The 24,519-nt window shown below is 38.0% G+C and overlaps 1 protein-coding gene across 7 annotated transcripts; it reads left to right on the top strand.

Moving 5' to 3' along the window:
- Positions 1-8,566: 8,566 nt before the first annotated feature.
- LOC120539513 lies at positions 8,567-18,064 on the top strand. Of its 7 annotated transcripts, XM_039769641.1 has the most exons (4): positions 10,503-10,846; positions 12,057-12,175; positions 16,333-16,564; positions 16,715-18,064. In XM_039769641.1, the coding sequence occupies exon 4, from the start codon at positions 16,770-16,772 to the stop codon at positions 17,667-17,669; it is 900 nt and encodes a 299-aa protein (XP_039625575.1). In that variant the 5' UTR covers positions 10,503-10,846; positions 12,057-12,175; positions 16,333-16,564; positions 16,715-16,769; the 3' UTR covers positions 17,670-18,064. The 7 variants fall into 7 exon arrangements, with proteins under 7 accessions (XP_039625578.1, XP_039625577.1, XP_039625576.1 ...); XM_039769643.1 differs by lacking the exons at positions 10,503-10,846; positions 16,333-16,564 and adding an exon at positions 8,684-8,699; XM_039769642.1 differs by lacking the exons at positions 10,503-10,846; positions 16,333-16,564 and adding an exon at positions 8,931-9,395.
- Positions 18,065-24,519: the final 6,455 nt, after the last annotated feature.

Below are 24,519 nucleotides of genomic sequence, written 5' to 3'. Positions count from 1 at the left end.
TATGGGAAAGCTTCAGACAACTGGGCCTCTAGGAAGAACAGAAGAATAAATATTTAACTGAAGACACCTTCTGCATATGCAAGTTGGCTTTGAAGAATATTTTTACATTTTTCGTCATTAGGTTTCCTATACTTTTTTTCAATGTTTTTATTTTTCTTCCCGACAGCAACAATACTTGTGCCTGTTGGTTTATGTCATAACAATTGTTACTTAAAATTTTTGTTAGGGTTGCAGGATCCTGAATTGGATACTTCTTGAATTGAATAAAAATATTCTTTCACAAGTGTCAAACCTTAAAAAAGAAGTCATATTGAGTTTTGGAAAATAATTAATAATAATTAACTAATAAAAAAAGTGCACATTTAAATTTTCCACACCACCAAATTTCCCCGTCCCGCCCCACATTTTAGATGTTATGTAATTTTAACTGTTTGACGGACCATGAATGGAATATGTTCATGTTACTACCAACATGCTTTAACATGTGAATGGTTTTTACAACTTCATCTTAAACCTATAAATGTTATTTTTCAGCTTAAATCTATAAATGTTATGAAGTTCATCCCTTGAATTTAATAGGTGGTAAAATGTTGATAAAAAATTGTTATATAAAATAGCATATCATCAGTGTAAACTGATAACTTTTAAGAAGTTTAAAGATTTCCGTCTAGTTATGCAGATAAACAGTAAATGATTAAATGGCAAAAGCTAGGAGCCATGATGACAGAGTTCAGTCTTATCAAGCATTATCAAGTAATATATGTTGTAAGGTAAATGAGGCAAAATGTAAATAGTTTTTAGGAGCAAAAGTTTTTAATTATGGAATGTAACAATTTCATTTGAATTTCTTTTTAAGTTCTCAACCCTAGTATATCCCACCCATCTTATCTCCCCAGACACACACACACACACAGAGTGAAAGGTGCATTAGTAGCAAGCAATCTTTAACAATGTTCCATTAGCCTCACACTGTACTGTATATAAATGAATGCTCAAAGTATTTATTCACATGCACATTTAGCCTTTCAGTTCAGGTTTATAACTGCATACTGTACATTCAGTGTGATAAGAATTAACCTTTAAAATCCTTAAAACAAAGTACAGAATAGATAGTACTATACCATTACCATTTTCTAAGCCTGCTTAATTCCAAGCAGGTTGTGGGAAGTTGGAGTCCATCTCTGCTAGCACAAATAGCATGGCAGGAACAATCCCCAGGAGTGGGCTCCAGTTCATTACAGGGGAACACACTCACACACACACACACACTGACTATGGTCAATTTAGCATTTCCATTGCACATAACCTGTATTTCATTGGACTGTGGAAGAAAATCAGAGCACCCAGAGGAAACCCACACAGACATGGGAAGAACATGCACATTCCAGGTTACACGAACCCTGGTCTCCTTACATGAAAGACAGCAGTGGTCACTGTGCCACTGTGCAGCCCTAGAAAAGACAGTAAAATATAATGTATAAGCAATAATAAAACTGCTGTAAGGTACTGTAGATAGTTGTGTTGGTCATTATTCATCCCAATGGCCCCCAGGAGTACGTTGTGTGACATTATTTGGAGAATTGTTATAAGCATCAGCTCAAATGTTTCATAAGGACTTACTGACTTTAATTTAGACTCTAATCTTTGGGTTAGTTTTAAAATTTTGTAACGATTAGTTGGCAGTCCTTTTGATATTGAACTCTGCCTGTTTATTGACCATGCATTTAAAATTTTTTCACTGTTTCATCTTGAGTAAGTACAAAATATCTGATCGGAAATTATGGGATCCTGAGATGTAACAAATCATTGCTAAAACTGAATCAGAAATGTGAGCTCAGGAGAGCTATTGAATTAACTAACTTCAAGGCATTATGGCAACCTGTTTGATGTCATAGTGACCCTAAAGAAATGATTTTGGGAAACTCAGACTTCTATTAGTATTGAGAAAATAGCTTAAGGCAATCAATCCTTGTTTTATGGATTTATTTATGGTGCTTATGTCAATTGATAGTGATACATAAAGAATTGATAACCTTTAAGGTGTTTTAGTTGACTATAGCACAAATCAGTTTCAATATTTTCAATATTCCATGGTTAAGAAAACATAAAAGTAACACATATTACACCATTGCTTGCATAAGGTTATTTGCCCCGATGTTCTCTGTTGTAATATAAATATATTACTGTCTGTATTTCTTGATTTGCAGGGCATTTTAAGAAAACTTTCAGCAGAAGAGCATAGAGTGTACTGTACTGTTATGTTTTCACAGGACAATGGACCATCTCCCATAGGAAATGACTTGCCTTGCATTACAGGTTACTGACGTGCCTTCACACACTCCATAGGACAGAGTGTTTCTATCACCTCACAAGTACAAAATTGAAAAGGAATGACACAATTTATTCAATAATACAATATTACTCTAAATCATATTAGCAAGAAAATATTTAGTTAATCTAAAACTTTTAAACATATATGAAAAAAACAACAATACCTATTGATTTACATATAACTTCTCTAGTTTGTTTGGTGGCTAGTTATTTGTATACTTTTTCTGGGGTGTCATTATGAATCATTCAGCAGTAGTTTGCCATCATACTGACATCCCTGGTACCTTCTTTCCATGAAATCCAAATGGAATCTCTCACCCTGCTCTTCACTCACCGATTCAGGATTTTCAGGGACAAATTCCAAATGTGAATAGCAAAAAGCGAACTTTGAAACTTTTTTTTTTCACATTTTCTTTATAAGTTGGATAATTATTGTTACCTAAAACCTTAGAAACTACTTTGAATTACACCCAAGCCTCTTGTTCCATATATTTCAACATCAAATTTTGCATCAAAAATAATTTTTTTAATGTCAGGTCCAACGAAAATGTCCTGTTTTAATTTAGCCTCAGAAAAACATGGATGTTTTGGGTACAAATATATAAAATAGGATCCATCTTTTTATAGAGCTATGACATGCTGCTTCATTAAACTAACCTTAATATGAAGCTTTGGTAGCAGCACTTTATCTGGATTCACTAAACCAAGTCTGATGATATTCCTTTTAAACCCATTGTCATTTATTGGCTTTGCTGTCCCACTACCAGAGAAAACATGGTCATTTTGTACGCAGTGACTGTTGCTCCATTAATATACACCAAACATTCAGGTCCCCACAAAGGAATCAATAGTGCTCATTGTAATTAATTTTCTTAAGAAGATTTTAAAGTTCTCATAGGTTTCTTTCAAATGCACAAAATGAGGAAAAGGTATTGATGCATTTTTATTTTCATTATGAAGAAGCATTCCTTCATTTATCTACACTGTAATCTCTGCTAAGTTTCTGCACTAGGTCACTTACATCAGTGAAGTAAATTAGGAGATGCTGCCTGCCTTTTACATTCTCTGTATTACATATTGCACGGCCATATCAGGCTCAATCTTGATATCCAGAGGAACATTGTGTCTTATGTATTGAATGACTGGGACAGGTTCAAAGTGTGGACTGATGACGGTACAGGGGATAATTATACTACACTGGAGCACTATAAGAATGAAATGCTTAGGCCCTTCACCTATGCTTCAGCATGTGAGTTGATGGGTGCCGCTGAATTGTTCGGTTGTCGCTTTCAAGTGTACCGAAATGGCCAAATATTTTACACCTTTGGAGAACCGCCAATGCCTCTTAAACATCTTAGATTCACAGGTGATGATTTGAGTAGTGGACACTGTGATGTTTATGAATGTTTCAACTCTCAAAAGCTGGATGCGAAGTTATCGATGAAGCCAGTTGTATGCTTACAACGCTTGACAGATGCCGAATGTCACTTCAACACAAGTCCTGCAAATACTAACGTAATTGAAACATGAAAACTCAAACCGATTATGACAGCAGCAATCCAAGCTGTGAGAAAACAGTAAAAAGGAGGCGTGATAGATGTCGTGGTACATTTTCTGATGCAGCTAGACGGAAACAACTTTGTGACGCTGCTGACAAATACTTGCAGAAAAATCCATAAGTTCATAGAGACACTGTCGCTAAATACTCTCAGAAAAATCCACAAGTTAATAGACATGCTGTCGTTAAATACTCGCAGGCAAATCCACAACTTAATAGAGATGCTGCCGCTAAATACTCGCAGGCAATTCCACAAGTTCATAGACACGCTGCCACTAAATATTTGCAGGCAAATCCACAACTTAATACCGGGAATGCCTGTTAAACATCTTAGATTCGCGAATAGCGATTTGGGTAGTGAACACTTCGATGAATGAAACCTGTTATCTTTACAACAGTTGACAAACACGGAATGTAAATTGAACAAAACACATCCTCCAAATACGAACCTGACTGAAAGAAATAATGATAATCAAATCCTTGATGACAGCAACACTCATAACAGTGACAAAACAATTACATTAACAATCATGTTACGTTATTTTTAAAATGTTTCCTTTTCTTTTTCATAACTTCTTTAACATACTACTTCTCCGCTGCAAAGTGCGGGTATTTTGCTTTTGCTATATATATATATATACATACACTGTATACAAATATACTGTATACACACACACACATACATACATATATGTAGTGTGGCGAGCGGATGGGGACGGTACCCGGCCGGGACGCCCGGAAGGACCGGAGGTGGGATTACGCCTCCTTCGGACCATGAGGGGGCAACCGCCCTGGTGGCTATGAGGACCATGGGAAAGGAGTATGGAAGCTCAACCCAATAGGGGCCCGTGGTCACCGCCAGGGTGGCGCCCGAATACCTGGAGAGCCCTGGTCGTCAGCACTTCTGCCACACCCAGAAGTGCTGGAGGGAAGAAGACCAGGGACACCTGGAGTGCTTCCTCGTGCACAGCCGGCACTTCCACCACACCAGGGAGTGCCGGCAGAAGTTCATCGGGAGGCACCTGGAGAATGTCCGGGTGGATATACATTGAAAAAAGTATAACATTGATGTCATTCATTCAACGTAAATTTTCTCTTTCAAGCAACTTAAGATTAGTCATTTAGTGTTTCAGCTTGAAATATTTGGTTTCAGATCTCAATCAAAGTAAAAAAAATTGTTTGTACCAAATTAAGTTATGGTGGTGGGAATAAACGTAAAAATCCTATTTCATTTAACTTAATATTTTAGGTTGGTCATGTGCTGTGTATGTGGGGCCGTTTGTATATTCTTTCCAGTTTGATGGCTTTCCAACTGCCAAAAAAGAAGAACTTAAAAAATAGATTTACTTCAGTAAAAAAAACAAGTGAATTGCACCCAATCACTCTAAATGATTTGCCTCAACTTAAAAATTGTGGGATCAATGAGCTAAAAAGAATTAATATTGGTTCAGATTGAAAATATTAAGTGTGAATCATCACATTTTTTTTTTTCAGTGTAAAAGGGGCCGCATCCCTCCATTCGATGGCTGGAGTCGGGTGGAAGAGGACAGAGCTCGGAAGAGAGGAGTGGAGGTGGTCATGAAGAGAGGCATTGTTGAGAGGCCTGGACTAAGGCTGATTGGTACTGGATTGTGTGCACTGTAAATAATGTATAATAAACGTGTGTTGATGATTGAACCTTCGGTGTCCGCCTGTCTGTGTCCGGGCCATCTTCCACAATAGTGATATGTAGAAAAACAAACAAATAGTGCCCAGTTAATGTATAGATGACTTACCACTCTTTACATTACCAGTTTATTCCGCACGTCCTAAAATTATTTCTCTTAGTTGGTGAAAATAAGTAAAATACCACTTTATTTTCTGATGTGCGCACTGCACTCTACCAAAAAGGTTACCTTTAAATCAAAGCACTCAGGACAGAATATGCCCGATTGTTGTTTATTGATTATAGCTTGGCTTTTAACACTGCAATACCAGCTAAACTCACTCTTAAGCTCTCCACTCTAGGTGTGCCACCTACTCTGCAACTGGGTACTGGACTTTTTAATAGGCAGACAAAGGTCAGTCAAGCTGGGGAACAACATTTCCAAAACAATATCCATAAATACAGGAACCCCACAAGGATGTGTGTTTTGAGTCCCATGCTGTACATGCTCTTCACTCATGACTGTGTTGCTTCCCAGCATAACACCAGTATTATTGAATTTGCGGATGATACCACTGTCATTAGACTGATTCTGGTGGTGACAAACAAGCACACAGGAGGGAGGTGGCTGGCCTTGTGAAGTAATGTCAGGACAGTAATCTCTTTCTTAACAGCAGCAAAATGAAAGAGATGGATACTGACACACAGAGGGAGGGGGTTTCAGCACTTACCATTGTACATTGGAAAGACTGAGGTGGAGAGAGTGGACACATTTACATTTCTTGGCATTAACATCTCTGAGAATCTGACTTGGACCTACTACGTCACATATCTAGCAGGGAAGGCCCAGCAGTGTTTTTGTTTTCTGAGGTGGCTGAGGAAGTTTGGCATGCCAAGCATTATCCTCAGCAACTCTACAGAAGCACAATTGAGAGTCTCCTCACTTACTTCTTCACAGTCTGGTTTGGGAAAAGTACAACATGGGAGTGCAAGGCTCTACAGCGGGTGGTAAAATCAGCAGAAAATATAGTAAAAAAAAAAGTAATCCCTCCACTAGAGGACTTCCATAACACCAGAGTTCTTGGGAGGGTCCATAACATCATTAAGGACAAAACCCGTTTGCATGTTCTCCCCGTGTCTGCTTGGGTTTTCTCAGGGTCCTCCGGTTTCCTCTCACAGTCCAACCACATGCAGGTTAGGTGCATTGGCGATCTTAAATTGTCCTGCGGTGGGCTGGCACCCTGCCCGGGGTTTGTTTCCTGCCTTGCGCCCTGTGTTGGCTGGGATTGGCACCAGCAGACCACCATGACCCTGTAGTTAGGATATAGCAGGTTGGATAATGGATGGACGGATGGTTTCCTTGCAATGCCATGACCTTAACTGGCCAACTAGGAGCAAGTGAGGCTAGTAATGAAAAGGAATTGCTGTCAAAAAGAAACATCTTATCATAAGATTGACAAGTTTGCTAACAATATATTTTATATTTATTTCAAAGAATAATTAAGTGGTTTGTTTTTACTGTAATTTATGAATAATATACTACAATGTATCACTATAATTGTAAAATGATCCAGAAACTCAGTAGGGCTAGAATTTAAAAATGATTGAAGTTGAGGATCCTCTGTAATACATGCTAATGGCGGTTTTCTTTGGAGTTTCTGGTTTCCTCTGCGGTGGGCTGGCGCCCTGCCCGGGGTTTGTTTCCTGCCTTGTGCCCTGTGTTGGCTGGGATTGTCTCCAGCAGACCAAACACCCCAACCCGTGACCCTGTAGTTAGGATATAGCAAGTTGGATAATGGATGGATGGATGGACACAACCCACCCAACTACATGAACCGTTCATACTGCTAACATCAGGAAGATGCTACAAAAGTATATCAGTGAGAACAGCAAGGCTGAAAGATAGTTTCCTCCTTTATGTCATCAGGCTTGTAAATAACACCCATCCACTGCCCCTCTCCTCAGCACTGCAGGTTGGCGCATGTCTGGAGGATGGAAGGCCATCTTGAGACCATGTACATACTTACACGTACTTACATTGAATCATTTATTTATTTGCAAGGGCAGTCTTACTTCAGTTTGCTTTTGCATTTCTTTTTCACCCAAGTGTTTTTAATTTATTGTTGGGTGTTATCATCTGTTGTTGTGTATTCTTGTCTACTGCTGGAGAACTCGCAGAATAAGATTTTCATTGTACGGAGTACATATTTCAATAAAGTTAAAGTTGAGGTGGACTTTGTGTCATGCAGGCGGATATGAAATTGTTTTGTCTGAATCTCTTCTAATGAGGCTCTAATTTATAACATTTCTTTTCATACTGTATATCACATATTAGAGCAGCTATTAATCAATGTATAACTTCTAGAATCCATCCATCCATAATCCAACCCTCTACGTTTTTATCCTAATTAAAGGGTCACGGGGGTCTGCTGGAGCCAATCCCAGCCAACCCAGGGCACCAGCCCACAGCAAAACATCTAGAATGACGCTTTTAAACTTTTTCCAAATGAACTCTCCACTTTATGCTTTTAAAATGTTATGGACAGAAAAAGAGTAAATGTAATCCATATGTTTTTAAAACATTCTTTTGCAGTTGTTTCTTGTATAGTCTATCTCATAATCCATGAAAATGTTACACAATCATAACCAAAATGAATATATTCAAACCTCACTGCGCAATGTTAAAACTAAAAGTGATTAATGAGAAAATTTTTATTTTTTTATTACTGCATTGAGAGCATCTCCAGAAACAGACAATTACACCAAGCATAAAAAAATTTGTTTTCTCACTGTATTTTTTTTTTGTAAAAATTATTTTTTGTTGAATGCAATCCTTGCAAAAATCAGGGAACAGTGTTTCTAGGAAAGGCATTTTCTGGAAGTGAGCTCGCACCTGAGCATGTGCACCAGGCATATGGGGGTGTGTACTTGTGACAAGCATGTGTACAAATGTGATAAGAACTTGCTTTTCAGGGGCTTATAGTTTGTTTAAAGAAAAAAAAAAGGCAGACAAAGTTAGACCCTGGAAAGGGTTTGTGGCAACTCCATTTTTCCCCATGAGGCGGCCCCACCTGCGCATCGCACCAAGAGACTGTCCCCAGTCCTTTAAAGGCTGAGTAAACAAGTAGTCCCTTGCATTTCATCTGAATGTACTTTATGGTTTTGGTGAGTTCACCTGTGATTAGTATTTATTATTGATTCTTTGAGGTTTTTGGACTTACCCTCAGTTCGGTTTTTTTTTTGTTTGTTTTTTTTTCTGATGTTCCACCGCTTGTTTCGGATGCAAGCCTCATGCATAAACATACCATTTTGTCCGACCGGTGTTTTAAAGGTGGCTCCGAAGCTAAACACAGTCACGGGTGCCTGGAAAGGTCAAAAGACAGCTATAGGAGGAGTCCGAGTTGGATTAGTTGTGTGCGTGTGCCGTATTGTTTACGTTTGTATCTTAGTACCTCGAAGTTACGTTTAAATGTGTGTTGTGCTTAGTGTTTTATATATATATTTTGTTGTTGGATATTTTGATTTATACTTGAAGTGTACAATTTCCCCGGCAGGCCTGAAATGGTATCTTCTTAAGTTTAGGCAAGCCGATCCTGGTAATGGAAAAGGCTTTGTAAGTACAGTTGTGGGCACAAGATGGGGGAATGATCGTTCGGAGAGAATTAAGAAGAGTTACGTTGTGCGAGCTGCTAGCTGATGTAAAGGAGTGTGTTAGGCTCCTGTGGACTAGAAACGGCTCCTGAAATTTTTTTTTGAGGAGTTGTACTTTTGACCTGGACTGAAACAGAGTCCAGTTTTGTTTTATTTGAAGGCTGCAGATGCCCTTCCAGGGACTTGAATTGACTGTATATGTATAGAAGGGTAAGAGCCTCTGTGTTTTCCAATGTTTCGTCTTTTTTTTTTTTTCTTAATTTAATTTTGTCATGTCACAGGATTATACTGTATATATATCCTTTTACTTCAGCATCTGTTTTTTTTCTCTACTCTATCGTGGACTAATAAAATTACCCTTTTTTAACATCTGCCTCTCTCGTGCCTCTCTTATTATCCCCCAAGGCCTGGTCGGTCCCAAACAACTAGCAGGCTATCTCCTTTAGTAGACGGCTTGCGACAGCCGTCATTTTCCAGTTTCTCCAAAATGCTACATACAAATGGGTCAGAGTTGTTGTAAATTGACCACGTTCCCACGTCAAGTTATAAATCCCGACGTTTGAATGGGAAGTTGCGTGCGTATCTTTGGAGCCTCTATTTGTGCGAATGCAAGCTTTATATGCCCTTGCCTTGACAGCCAGATACAAGTCCTTTACCCTTTTCTCCTAATTTTATTACACTAATAGCGTATAGAAAATGGTTTAATTAATAGTAATATTGCATTTGCATTGCTTTAACTAGTCTTTAACACTAGGTTGCCTCTACTACAATTGACATATAAGGGTAAATCAAAAAAGAAAAAAATACATAATCGGTTTCTTTTCGTTTTCTTAAGCTCTTGTATGCAAAGGGCAATATTATTCTATTTTATCTGACAGCTGACAAGCCATCTAATAAAAACTGGATGCATACAGCTCATTTGAATGCTTTATAAAATCATTCAGTCGGTCATTCTCTAACCCAGCGTCACGAGTTCTGCTGGAGCCTATCCCAGCTAGCACAGTGTGCCAGTCCATCGCAGGGCGAACACACACACACACACACTAATCACACATTGTGGCCAATTTAGAATCTCCAGTTCACCCAAACTGCATGTCTTTAGGCCAGTGGTCGGGGAACAGGGGTAAATTACCCCAATTGGGGTAAAAGTGATATTTTCGGGGGTAATAAGGCCTCGTAAAGACATAGGTACATAAATAAATAAAAAGCTTGTTTCTTGTTGCGACTTACATTTTTCTTCCTGATCTGTTAACGCGCTAGAAAGTGACATATCTAAACGATCGTATCTCGTTGTGTGAACTCCCGGTCCGATTGCAACCAATATTTATAACTTCACCGCGCGTCGAACACAAAAGCGGTAACAGTGTGCGGGTGGGAGGCACGCGTCCGTTAAAAGGAGGCGGTGAACGGCCAAAGATTAATTCTACCAGATACCGAAGATTGATTCGCCACGGAGCAGCCGAACGAGACGCATCGAGTCCACCACCGCCAGCGACTACAATAATTGAAAGCGCCTATATCGCGCCACTACCGCTGCCGACAACACGAGGGAGCTCACGACTCGAGCGCATACATCACGCCCCTTTGCACGTTGAGACCCTGCCGCCGTAGCCTCAAATAGATTCGCTACAATATTTTGCTGAAAAACTTCGACGATCAAGGTAAGACAGTGCTGTATTATCACCTTGGTGGCCGGTGATAACTTATGGGGTGTCATGATTGCGCCGATGGTTGGTGTCCGATAATACGACGTACTAACCACGTTTTCGTCAACCGTTTTTGCTCCATAGCACACCTCGATCCTTATGCATATTTCCTTTTTTTTTTTTGCAAAGAATTGCAAGGAAGAAACATCAACATAATTTCAGCCAGAGAAAAGATATCAGCGTTTGAATCAAAGTTTTTATATCGGAGAAAGAAAGTAGAACAAAACAAGATAGCAGCCTTTTCAAAATTAGCTTTGTTTTTGGAAGATTATGAAAGTATTACTTTTCACAACATCAGGGACACAATTATAAGACATCATACCAATCTCAAAGAGCGGTTCTCAACTTATTTTCCAGATATTGATTCACATATTGTCAGTTGGGTTATAGATCCCATTAAATGTGAAATTGCTGATTTACCAGAAAAACGTCAAGGACTGGCAGAGGCACTTCTCGAATTACTATGCAGTAATGAGGCAAGTTTGGAATTTAAAAACAAAGCAGACTTGTCTTATTTTTGGATGACAAAAGCTGCAAAGGCTTTCAATATTGCACATGAGGAGGCGGTCAAAAAGTTTTACAACAACCTACCTTTGTGAGCAAGGGTTTTCTGCTTTGTTAAATATAAAAACAAAACACAGAAACAGATTGGAGCCCGCAGACGATATTCAAATTGCTTTGACATCAAAATGCCCTAATTTTGATGTCATTGTTTCAAAAATGAAGCACCATTTCGCCAAGTGAATGTTGTCCTTTTATTTTTTTTTTTATTATTTATCCTTTTATTTTTATATTATATTTGAAAATAGATTCAATGAACAATTTGAATTTAAAAATGATTTTTTTCCTTTCAAATCATGGGGGTAACGGTGACTTAAATAAACACATTTTGGGGTAATGGGTAAAAAAGTTCCCCGACCCCTGCTTTAGACTGTGGGAGGAAACCAGAGCACCCAGAGGAAACCGATTCAGACATGGGGAGAACCTGCAAACTCCACACAGAAAGGACAAGGTGCAGGGCTTGGCCAAGTTACCAATATTTCCTGTCTGTTGTCTTCTTTCTCTTTCAGGGCATTAGTTGCCAGTCATTTTCGGTGTGTTTATGACTTTACTAAAAGCAATCTTGTTGTTTCCATTATGTTCTCAATTCCTTTAAAATTAACAGATAAAAAGAAAAACGAAACCGAAACCAAACTTCGCAACGAACACTTCCTTATTCAAAATTACGAAGTGCGTACAAAGGTGATAGGATTTGCGCTGCACGGGGAAAACCTCTCTAGCCAGGTAAAAAAATAAAATATTTCCAATGTGTTTTCTTGCTTTTTTTTTTTTTTTTTTGAGGCAATTTGTAAAGTTGAAGATAATGCATTGATTATTCTTATTTGAAATATGAATTAAGTATTGTTTTCTTTTTAGGGTGTGTTGGGGTTTTCTTTGCTTGCTTTATGTACAATATTGTAAAGGATTTGTTGATTATTGATTAATAAAGTTCAATTCTTTCTTTCTTTCTATCTTTCTTTCTTTCTATCTTTCTTTCTTCTCATCTGCAACAATCCAGTTGTTTTACTCAACTTCTCATTTCCTTCAAAATGATAGCCTACATTATTAATGAATAAAACATGTAGAATGCCAGAACTGAAAGTATTATGCACAGAGAGCACACCCTTGTCTGTAAGTATAAAGTGATAGGAACTCACCAGACTGCAAGTGCGCTGACTGAAGCCTCTGGCCGGGAAATGTGCAACCTTATATTTGTCTCTCACTGTTTAGTCATAGTTTACAAATTTCTGATGTATATTTTTGTAACATTTGAGAACGTATGTGTATATATATGTATGTGTGTGTGGGTATATATACAGTGGTGTGAAAAACTATTTGCCCCCTTCCTGATTTCTTATTCTTTTGCATGTTTGTCATGCAAAATGTTTCTGATCATCAAACACATTTAACCATTAGTCAAATATAACACAAGTTAATACAAAATGCAGTTTTTAAATGATGGTTTTTATTATTTAGGGAGAAAAAAAATCCAAACCTACATGACCCTGTGTGAAAAAGTAATTGCCCCCTTGTTAAAAAATAACCTAACTGTGGTGTGTCACAACTGAGTTCAATTTCCGTAGCCACCCCCAGGCCTGATTACTGCCACACCTGTTTCAATCAAGAAATCACTTAAATAGGAGCTGCCTGACACAGAGAAGTAGACCAAAAGCACCTCAAAAGCTAGACATCATGCCAAGATCCAAAGAAATTCAGGAACAAATGAGAACAGAAGTAATTGAGATCTATCAGTCTGGTAAAGGTTATAAAGCCATTTCTAAAGTTTTGGGACTCCAGCAAACCACAGTGAGAGCCATTATCCACAAATGGCAAAAACATGGAACAGTGGTGAACCTTCCCAGGAGTGGCCGGCCGACCAAAATAACCCCAAGAGCACAGAGACAACTCATCCGAGAGGTCACAAAAGACCCCAGGACAACGTCTTAGGAACTGCAGGCCTCACTTGCCTCAATTAAGGTCATTGTTCACGACTCCACCATAAGAAAGAGACTGGGCAAAAACGGCCTGCATGGCAGATTTCCAAGACGCAAACCACTGTAAAGCAAAAAGAACATTAGGGCTCGTCTTAATTTTGCTAAGAAACATCTCAATGATTCCCATGACTTTTGGGAAAATACCTTGAGGACTGATGAAAAGTTGAACTTTTTGGAAGGCAAATGTCCCGTTACATCTGGCGTAAAAGGAACACAGCATTTCAGAAAAAGAACATCATACCAACAGTAAAATATGGTGGTGGTAGTGTGATGGTCTGGGGTTGTTTTGCTGCTTCAGGACCTGGAAGGCTTGCTGTGATAGATGGAACCATGAATTCTACTGTCTACCAAAAAATCCTGAAGGAGAATGTCCGGCCATCTGTTCGTCAACTCAAGCTGAAGCGATCTTGGGTGCTGCAACAGGACAATGACCCAAAACACACCAGCAAATCCACCTCTGAATGGCTGAAGAAAAACAAATGAAGACTTTGGAGTGGCCTAGTCAAAGTCCTGACCTGAATCCAATTGAGATGCTATGGCATGACCTTAAAAAGACGGTTCATGCTAGAAAACCCTCAAATAAACCTGAATTACAACAATTCTGCAAAGATGAGTGGGCCAAAATTCCTCCAGAGCACTGTAAAAGACTCATTGCAAGTTATCGCAAACGCTTGATTGCAGTTATTGCTGCTAAGGGTGGCCCAACCAGTTATTAGGTTCAGGGGGCAATTACTTTTTCACACAGGGCCATGTAGGTTTGGATTTTTTTTTCTCCCTAAATAATAAAAACCATCATTTAAAAAGTGCATTTTGTGTTTACTTGTGTTATATTTGACTAATGGTTAAATGTGTTTGATGATCAGAAACATTTTGCGTGACAAACATGCAAAAGAATAAGAAATCAGGAAGGGGGCAAATAGTTTTTCACACCACTGTAAAATATTGAGATCAGAGCTTATGAACATTTATAAAGGAAATATAACTTTAAGAATGTACAGTATAAGCAATTGAACATATTTTAAATACTTTTAACAGTGGAAAAATGTCCATACACTGTGTGTTTGGCACTGCTGCTTAACAACAAGTGTTCAAGTTTCAGGTTGTACAAATGACCAGACATTTTGTGTAGCTTTGGTTCCTGTAATATTATGTTTGTTACTATTTTTCTCTGCAGCCTTTAATGAAAAATGCTGTTCAGAAAATGTAAAGATGGACTTTACAAATACAGTAAAATACATAACACTTCAGAAAATACAGATTGCTGGTTTTCCAAGATTTCCATCCATCCTTTATGAAATTCTCAAGTTCAGCTTTGCAAAATCTATCACAGAAGCATCGGACATGGCAGGAACTAAAATACATGTAGGGAGTGAGGGGAGTGTTCATTATAGTACACGCTTAATGTACTCAGCCATACTCATCTATCATACTAATCTATGTATATATTTGGCATATGGAAAGAAAACTAGAGTGTCTAAGCAGATATTGCAGAAAATAGATAGTAAACTCTTAAAAATAAAGGTGCCAGAGTGGTTCTTCAGATTGATGCCATAGGGGAACCAATTCAGGTTTTCAAAAGATCCATCCACATGAAAGATCCAGAAATTACCTTTATTTATTTAGATCTGTACGAGGCTTCATATAGTAAATTACCATGAACAGATGTTAACATTTGTAAACTACTAATGTGTCATAATTTTAAAAAGATTCTTGCTGTATACAGTAACACCCACCTTCCAGTCTTGGGGACATAAAAAGCTGAAGCCCGGGAAGGTGGTGTCATTCTTGAGAGGAGCACAGAAGAGCATTAATTGATTTTGCTTAGGAATTATTGTTGCCATTTCAGTGCTTTTGATAATGTGTTGTTCAATTTTCAGGACTATTTCTGTTGCCATTTTCCCTTTTGAGTTCAGAAGTAAGTGGGGTTACCAGGGTGGAACCCAAAATTTTCACACAGCTTTGCCTACCTCCTTGCCACTGGACATAATATATAGAAAGAAAGGAAGATTTAGAGGATCACCTCTTCAGCATACTATATGGTTGAAACAGAATAAAACTGAAATAAAGAAAGTAGAGATCTGAGTTCTTTTTGCTATAATCATTTTGAAATAATCCAGTGTACATATTAACAAAGCAAAACATCAGTCATACAGTACAGAGGGCATTTCATGATTGATGTCATGGGTATTCCATGATGTTGTAGATGTGACCTATGTTATACCTATTCCAGGCTGCAGTTTGACGCCTCTCAACAACTAAGCTAGAATGTGAGAGAATAGTGCCAGTAGATGGCACTCACCAAAACAGACATGTACATGGAGAAATAACACCACCACCATATACCACCAACTTAGTTAACTTGCAGGGCCAGATAAAGCAGTACGCCTTTCAGGTGTAAAAAATCCTGTTTTTCCTATTTATTCTATTTTGTCTGTCAACACATTTGTCATCATGGCTGCACAAGTAGTAGAAACCAAGCTTTCGATATGCCACATTCTTAACGCCCCCTTAAAAGAGTTACTTGTGGATGACACTAATCAGCTGATGTCATGAGGTACGCAAGTCTTTGGAAGGCAAAGGAAATAGCACATAAAATCACCTGAAGAGTATCAAGTAGGCAGGGCTGGCAAACTGGGCTTGACCAATATTGTCTGTCCTGACTGACTGGCTCATAACTGGTTATGTCTCAATCATTTTTACATTCTAGCCCTACTGAGTTTCTGGATCATTTTACAACTATAGTGATACATTGTAATATATTATTCATAAATTACAGTAAAAACAAACCACTTAATTATTCTTTGAAATAAATATAAAAATATATTGTTAGCAAACTTGTCAATCTTATGATAAGATGTTTCTTTTTGACAGCAATTCCTTTTCATTACTAGCCTCACTTGTTCCTAGTTTTCCAGTTAAGGTCATGGCATTGCAAGGAAACCATCCATCCATCCATTATCCAACCCGCTATATCCTAACTACAGGGTCACGGGGGTCTGCTGGATCCAATCCCAGCCAACACAGGGAAACAAACCCCGGGCAGGGCGCCAGCCCACCACAGAGGAAACCAGAAACTCCAAAGAAAACCACCATGAGCATGTATTACAGAGGATTATACTTAAAGCAACAAAATAAACAAGTATTAAAAATTTTAAAAAGAATACTGTTGTGCATTTTGCATGAACATCTGTGCTTTGTTGCATTTTGCTGGCTTTTAATAGCAATAGTATAATACAAATTTAAATCTAAATTTATTTATAAAGAACATTTTACACATTTTATTTTTCAGATTATTTTAGGATCAGACATTTTAAGGAATTTGCTTAGTATTTGAAAAATACAACATGAGTTTATTACCCAAGCTACGCACAAAACCCTTGAGGAAGATTCTTGAAAGACATTCACATCTAAATGAATTAAGAATGTATCAATGGACCGGTTCAATGTATACATACCTTTCAAAAACTCCTCTGCAAGCAAAGGCAAAATTGTACATTACAAAGCTCCAGCATGCCACAACAAAAACAGGCCTGAATGGAATAATTGAAGAAGGATTTAAAGGATTTTCAAGCCAGGACAGCAAAGGTTCACATTTTTTCTATTGTACTGGTGTGCCAGATTCAGACGACGTAGACCTAAAAATAAGACAATGGCTTTCCCAGTATCCTGAAATTGAGCAGACAGAGGAAAATATCAAATCTTTTCAGAACTCTCCAGCCTTTTCAGATAATTCTCGCTATGGAAATTACAAGTTCACATTTGAGTTGGATGATATTATCAAGGCTTACAGAGATCAGATCTGTGGCGGGAAAGATCCAGTTTTCAGAATATATGGAACCTTTTGCTATAAAAAGGAGATTGTGTATATGGTGGTTGTGCACAGTCCTGACTCAATAGCTTTTGATCATTTTCCATATCTTCCTACAGATGTGGGTGACCGCATTTGTGGTAAAGATGACGGTGGAATTTACTGGTGCCCAGAAGCAATGAGTGACAAGTGTCTGTATGAGCAGGTTGAAGGGACGGCAATTATACCTTATCCCTTTAATGAGTACTTTGTATGGGATCATATGGTATTTGCATTTAATATGTCAAGCAACATGAAATTTAAATTAGAATATCTTTATGAACACCTCACAGCATGTGACCTTGAAGAAATAAATTTAGCTGGGGAACGTGAAACCAAACAGGAAGCTGAACAATATATCAAAAGACTGAAAGCGTCTAAACTAGACAAAACTTAAATGAAATAAATTTAATGAATTTAGGGGTGACTTATGTGATGATGATAGAAAGAGGATTTAAAAAATAAACTCATTATATTTAGAGTGATTTTTTTGTGTATAGTAGTGGATATACTTTTCTTGTACTAGTAAATTTTGGTGTAAGCTGTATCCATCGTTTTATTTACTCAGGTTTTAACATTATATCAAGTAAATGTGTTTGTAATATGATTCACTTTATAATGTGTGATTTAAAGTATAAAATAATGGATTATATACATCCATATTATTGTCAAAGGGTGTTTCTACTTAAAGAGTAATGAAAAGAGAAAAAATATTTGAAATAAAGCTTCCATTCCTTTTAAGAATGTATTTCCAAAGCTATGGTGGATTTCACAGTGACACCATGAAGTCTTAAAAATAAAGGTGCTGGAGTGGTACTTCATGGTGATGCTATAGGAGAGCCATTTTTGGATCAAAACTGACCCATCCACATGAAGGTTCCAGAAAGAACTTTCATTTATTTAGATCCATAACAGGCTCCATACATCAAATAACCATGAACAAATGGTAACAGATTTGTGAAATACCAATGACTCAAAATTTTAAAAGGACTCTTGCTGCATACAGTAACACAGGCTAAGTTCAGGTTTTCTTAATCTGTCAATGTCCTGCCTGGTAGCCTTCCATACGTTAGAGATTTCATTTTTTTTCTCTATATATATTATGAAGTTGTTCAAAGCACAAAGAACCAACTTCATATGCAAAGAACTCTTTCCAGAATGGAATAGTGCTTTCTCAAGCAAAAGTTCTACAAGGAACCACATGACCCATTAAAGAACCAGTATTTTTTAAAGTGTGGATAATGTTGTACAAGTTTTTATTTCAGCTACTCCAATTTTCCTCATTTTCGTGCAACAAAATTGGTTTCTAATTTCTGATTTCAAGCCAATGCTTCCAAGAGGGGATTTAGCTCCCTGCAACCTTAAAACTCTATTGTCTGACTTCAGTGGATGGATGGAAACTATAAGGAAGTGAAGTAGTCTGGACTTCAGCAAGTATGAACATATTAACATACAATAATTTAGATTCCTGTTAACTAGAAATATACCTTATACTGTATGTATACAATTTCTTATCACATTATTTCTTGTGAAAAGAGATGAAACCCTTAAATATTTATAATATATTATATAAATATTAAATGGGTACATATATATTCTTAAAAATAAAGGTATTTGTTAAAAGTTTCTCTTTAAAGCAATGCAAAAGGGAAACCATTCTGGTTCCCCAAAGAACTATCCATACGAAGGTTTCAAAATGAACCCTTATTTAGATTCTTAATATGTTCTAAGAAAAAACTTTGATGCTTTGATAATACATTTGTAAAATATCAATGGGTTCATGATGTTAAAAGGACTATTGCTGCATAGCATAAAACAGTCTATGTTTAGGTTTTCTCAATCTGTTATATCCTGAAAGATAGCCTACTACACATTAAATATTTGTTCACGTTTTATGATTACTTTCAAACCCCAAAAAATATTTCATATGCACTGAACGAAACAAGCGTGGACTGCCATAATTATTACCAACAAATAGTACTCCATAAGAGGATGGATTTAGGACCTCCTAACTGTCAGACCCAAGCCTGTTGCTGAATAGCTGTATAAACTCCCTCACGGTGATTTTGGGATGGTTTTAATTCCTGTGTCATTTTTGTGTAACTACTAAGAATATGGACCTGGAATATATATTGCAAAATATAGAGTTGGGATACCACCCCATATACTTGGCCATAAGGCAAAATTATTGATAAGTCTTTACAGAAATTAGTTCAAAACATATAACTGAGGTGAAACAAAAACATGGCTGTTATATATTTTGCAGAAAGGAGGAGGAGGGTTCATGGGTACTGGAACCAGAAGAGATGATTTTAGGAGGCAGGTTGTTCACATGGTCTGCAAAGGGAAACAGGAGAAAGTGGTAGAGTACAGTGCCGTCCCCTAATCCGTCTCAGAAACACATTTATTTAAGCCCGTAAATTGTCTGCCATGTGCATGTGTGTGACAATATGAGAACACAACTAAAAAGAAGCAGAATCATGCTTGACATGGTTTTCACTGAGCTCATGTACACCTTCCTTTTCTTTTCACTTGATTTCATCTAAGTATGTTTTCTTCTTCAGTCTTCATGACTGTGGAACTGTTTCTTGAGGAAACTTCATTTTCAAATTCCAATCAGCTAGACTTTCCATTCTAGGTATGGCAAGAGGGTTTAAAGAAGTTTTGGAAGATTCATTGTAGAATGATTTTGATTTCACTTTGAACAAGTTTGAACTTCTGTTCTATGTATGTACATGTCTTTTGTCCTGAACATAAAGTAGTGCAGTACAAAGTTTTTGATTCATTATGTGGCATAGCATGCCTTGCATGGCAGAATGATAAGGTACATTTTAATTTTGTTTTTGTATTGAAAAAGAGATGCATTGCGTTGGTTGTCTAGGCTGCTTTTTAATTATACACATATAGGTTAGTGATTAATGCCGCCATCCCTCATTAGCAGTTCTGCAGGTTAGAACAAACAGCACCTACAATACTAGTAATAAAAAGTTGAACAGAGGTAGAGCTAGAAAGGAGATTGGAAGAAAATGTGAAGGTGTATCAAGACTCAGAAGAGATTCTAAAATAAGACTAGCTGGGTGGAGAAATAAAACAAAGAGAGACACAGAAAGGAAAAGGGACGCAGTCCTCTCTTAAACATAGAAGAGAGTCCTCAAGGAAAGCAAGGTCAATCCTACCCCACTGAAGCTAGAGGCATGGGAGACATTATGAACTTGGGATCATTCCAAAGGTCAGAGAAGGGCATGCCTGCTGACAGGGAGTAGGACAGACATTGAGCTCGTCAGAGGAGGAACAGCAGACAGTTGCATAAAAGCATGAGTGCAAGGACGGAATTGGTGGAACAAGCTTAGGCTTCCTTGTTTGTAAAGGAGAGAGGTATGTGACGAGGCTCTGTTAAAGAATGGAGTACTATGAAATGCCTAAAGATTGCTGCTCTATGGATGGGATTGTTATTTTTCTAATGGTTTTATAGATTTTAATAATTTATCAAACGCTCTTTTTGATCTGTTTATATGAATATTTGTTAATGGAAATTAACTACACCAGTAAGGTGGATTTGTTTTTTTTTCTTTCCATAAATGTGCACTTTTTATACCTGAGCTTCCTGCTATATCCTCTCTTGCCCTAGTCCATCCTGGATTATGAACTACAGATGTCCCTAACTGGAGATGTGCATATAGCTGAGAACATTGGATTATCACACGTTACCAGTTCAAAAGGTGATAAGCCACATTCTAAAAGTGAGGTTCTATCACTGAAGCCGGAGACATCTTACATGACTTCTAGGCAGAGGGGATATCCAGTGTAATGACTACAGGTTCTAGATTTCTCGTTGTCTTTAAGGTAGTCAGATTACAGGACAGGAAATCACAGTGGAAGACAAATTACTCTGTCCGGACTTCTTAACACAGTTTTATAAATCCAAAATATCAAAAGCTAGGTGCATTCCAACAGCCAGTATAGTGCTGCCGACAGTACTAGTGTCAGTAGCAAAGGCAAACAGGTACAGTATGATGAGTTCATTTACAATCTTTGCCAATTTGTTTTCCTACTTCAGTCCTGTCATGGTACTACAAACAAAAGGCATCAGATAGAAGTCTCTCCTCTGTTTGTTTGGTCAAAAACAATCACATTCCTTCTTTCCTTGAAAACAGCATTCTATGCATTGCACTTCCAAATGAGTGCTCATTGGTTGTCACCATTCAGTCATACATAATTCCACTTCTACAACTTAAGAAAAAATCAAACTTGTTTGATTTTATCAGTGAAAGTAGCAGACCAGTTTGTGTGAATCACTGAGGATGTCAAACCCCACGACTGATGGTCACAAGAGTGCGCTGCAGCTGCCCACCACTTGCTAAGGTAATGTAAATCATTGAAAAAGTCATGTAGTGTGATGGGGGATTAAGGAAAGCAAGATAAGAATCACATTTGCTGTCAGCAACTGTTTCGTTCTGTACAAGGGACACATATGCATGTGCCCTGTCTCCCACATATGCACAGCTATCATCAAAGGTGCTTAAAGGAGCATTATATGTGGAAAATTTTTAATTATCAGGGGAGGTTGTTCTGGAATTAAAGAAGGGGATAAGAAGACGAGATTTCATGGAAGTAATAATAATTATAATAATTAATTACATTTATATTGGCTCCAGCAGACCCCCATGATCCTGTAGTTAGGATATAGCGGGTTGGATAATGGATGGAAAGATGGATGGAATTACATTTATATAACACTTTTCTCACTACTGAAAGTGCTTTACATAGGCAGAGGGGAATGACATCTTATCATAGACTTTAGTCTTTATCAATGTTTTAATTGAAGACAATCCAGCACAATGTGTGAAACCGGGAAGATACATGAATCTAATACTATCATTATTTATTATTATTATATTAATCATACTATGGTAACATAGGCTGGGTAGACTAAGATAGGCATTTCAGAAAAAATGGTGGACAACAATTCTCTCTCGTTTGGTCATAAAGACCTTAACTTGTGGTGTTGTCTGATAAGATGTAAGGGGCCATTTAATGCAGTCAGACGCTTCATACAAAGGCAAAATTTTTCTCAATATAGTTCAAAGAAAGAATCCTGGCCATAAAATGAGAAACAGTGTTTCAAAGGTTGTGCATGTCATTTCAAGCATATATGCTTGGGTTGTGGGGTACCCCATCTCCTGGTGGTATGCCCAAATAAAATGGAATGAGGTGCCAAAAAGTAAGGACACCAATCAACTTAAAACAGCTAAGCATTAGTCTGGGTGAATATCCAGACAGGGACAGGGCAAAGCTGGTATTGGAAGGTTTTAATTATGGTTTCAAGATACCAGGTAAAGGGGGGATTAAACAAAGTGTTCAACATGGGAACCTCAGATTGGTCAATCTATTTCCATATACACTGCATATCCCACCTATCCCACCAACTGAAGGGGTTCTGTAAGAAATTGTCTGAATTAAAGAAATAAATCAAGACACTTTATTCTTTGATCAATTTGAAGGAAGCATTTTTATTTGACACCCATGGAGTGTGATTTGTCTACAGACATTTTCTTATAATGCTTTACTGACCTTTAGAAAGCCATACAGCAAAGGCAGTTTTACACTACAAGCCAATAGTCATTCAAAGTCTTATACCTGTACCTTTCTTAATATCCATTCATTGACCCTATAAAAACTAGCATTATAATAAACCTTATACATCTGTTTTTGTTCTCTCAACTGCTTAAATAACATGTGAGCCAAGGTTAATAATTATGAGCAAAATAAGCAATGCCACATAGTTTCTTCTTTGGTAAATGCATAACCAGGGTTTCACCATGATCTTTGCTCACCTGCTGCTCTCATATTCAGGGCTCTGGAGCCTAAAGGTTTTGCAAAAATTCCACATGCTGGACAATTATGAATGGTCCTAAAGAAAGAAGGCAAATTTAGGATGATTCAATCTTTATTTGACCACAAAGGATTTTTGGTTAATGAAACCATGGCTAAGGAGGATTGCAATGTGCAGATTCAGCTTTTTAATTGTACCATGCAAATAGTTAAATGCTTTGGTAGGGATGCCCTTATGGATGAGATGGATATTGAATCGGTATTTTTTGCCCCTACACCCAAACAACTTTAAGCTTAAAGGTTGTAAATTTAAAGAGGAATATTACATTGACAAATGCCTGCCAATGGTCTGTTCAATATCCTGAGCCTACTTCGAGACATTCAGCCGATTCTTGCATTGGTTGCATGGTTAAGAAACTATCATAGGCTTGGTGGCACACTAGTTAGTTAGTCAGTGTGCAGTATTGTTGGATAGATTCCTGGAAATTTTAGATGAACTAGGAGTCCTTGTGGCACAACATAAAACTGTTGTGGATATTGTGATATGACAGCACCCATACACAGACAGACACGACACCAGATGTCCAGAACACACACTTTTATTTTCTCCTTCTTTAACAGCAGCTCACAATGTCCTTCCAGCCAAACTCAGTCTCTTCTTTCCTTCACTCTCCCAGTACTTCTGCCACCTCTACTCCTCTCCTCACAAGCTTCGCCTTCTTCTTTCCAACTCCAGCTCGTCTAATGGAGAGAGGAGGCCCCTTTTATAATGCCTTGGATGTGTTCCAGGTGCTTCCTGAAGATCTTCTGACGGCACTTCCTGGTCTGGCGGAAGTGCCGCATGAGCACCTGGAAGCAGTCCGGGTCCGCCTGGAATCTCTTCCTGCAGCACTTCCGGTTGTGGTGGAAGTGCTGTAGTCCAGGGGTCCATAATCCTTTCGGGCGCCCCCTGGCGGTGGCCATGGGCCCCAACAGGATTGAGCTTCTAAGCTCTGATCCAGTGGCCCCCATGCAGACCAGGGCGGCTGCCATCTCATGGCCCAGGGGAGGTATTGTCCTTCTCCCGGTCCTTAGAGGCGTTCTAGCTGGGCAGGATCCCCAGCTGTCTTGCACAATATGGAGATTAACACTGTTCTTGGTTTGCATCTTCTCCAGCTAGATAAGGTCATTGAGTTAAGGAATGAGGTCGGTATGGCATGAACAGTTTAAAATTAATATTAAAAGAAATCCAATCACTCCTTCTTAAGAGAAACTGGAATTTAAGGAAATCCCTATGGTAAGCTTGAGTTTAGCGCGAAAGGTATCAAAATGCAACATCACAGAATTAGGATTAATAAACAGGTATAAGAGTGTTTAAAGGCTTGGGACAAATTTTTCAAGGGCTTCAATAGGTTTTGTAGCATTCCTAGCCAGAG

The sequence above is a fragment of the Polypterus senegalus genome, chromosome 11 (assembly GCF_016835505.1).
Source record: "Polypterus senegalus isolate Bchr_013 chromosome 11, ASM1683550v1, whole genome shotgun sequence".
Lineage (NCBI taxonomy): Eukaryota > Metazoa > Chordata > Cladistia > Polypteriformes > Polypteridae > Polypterus > Polypterus senegalus.
This window is presented reverse-complemented; position numbering and strand designations above follow the sequence as displayed.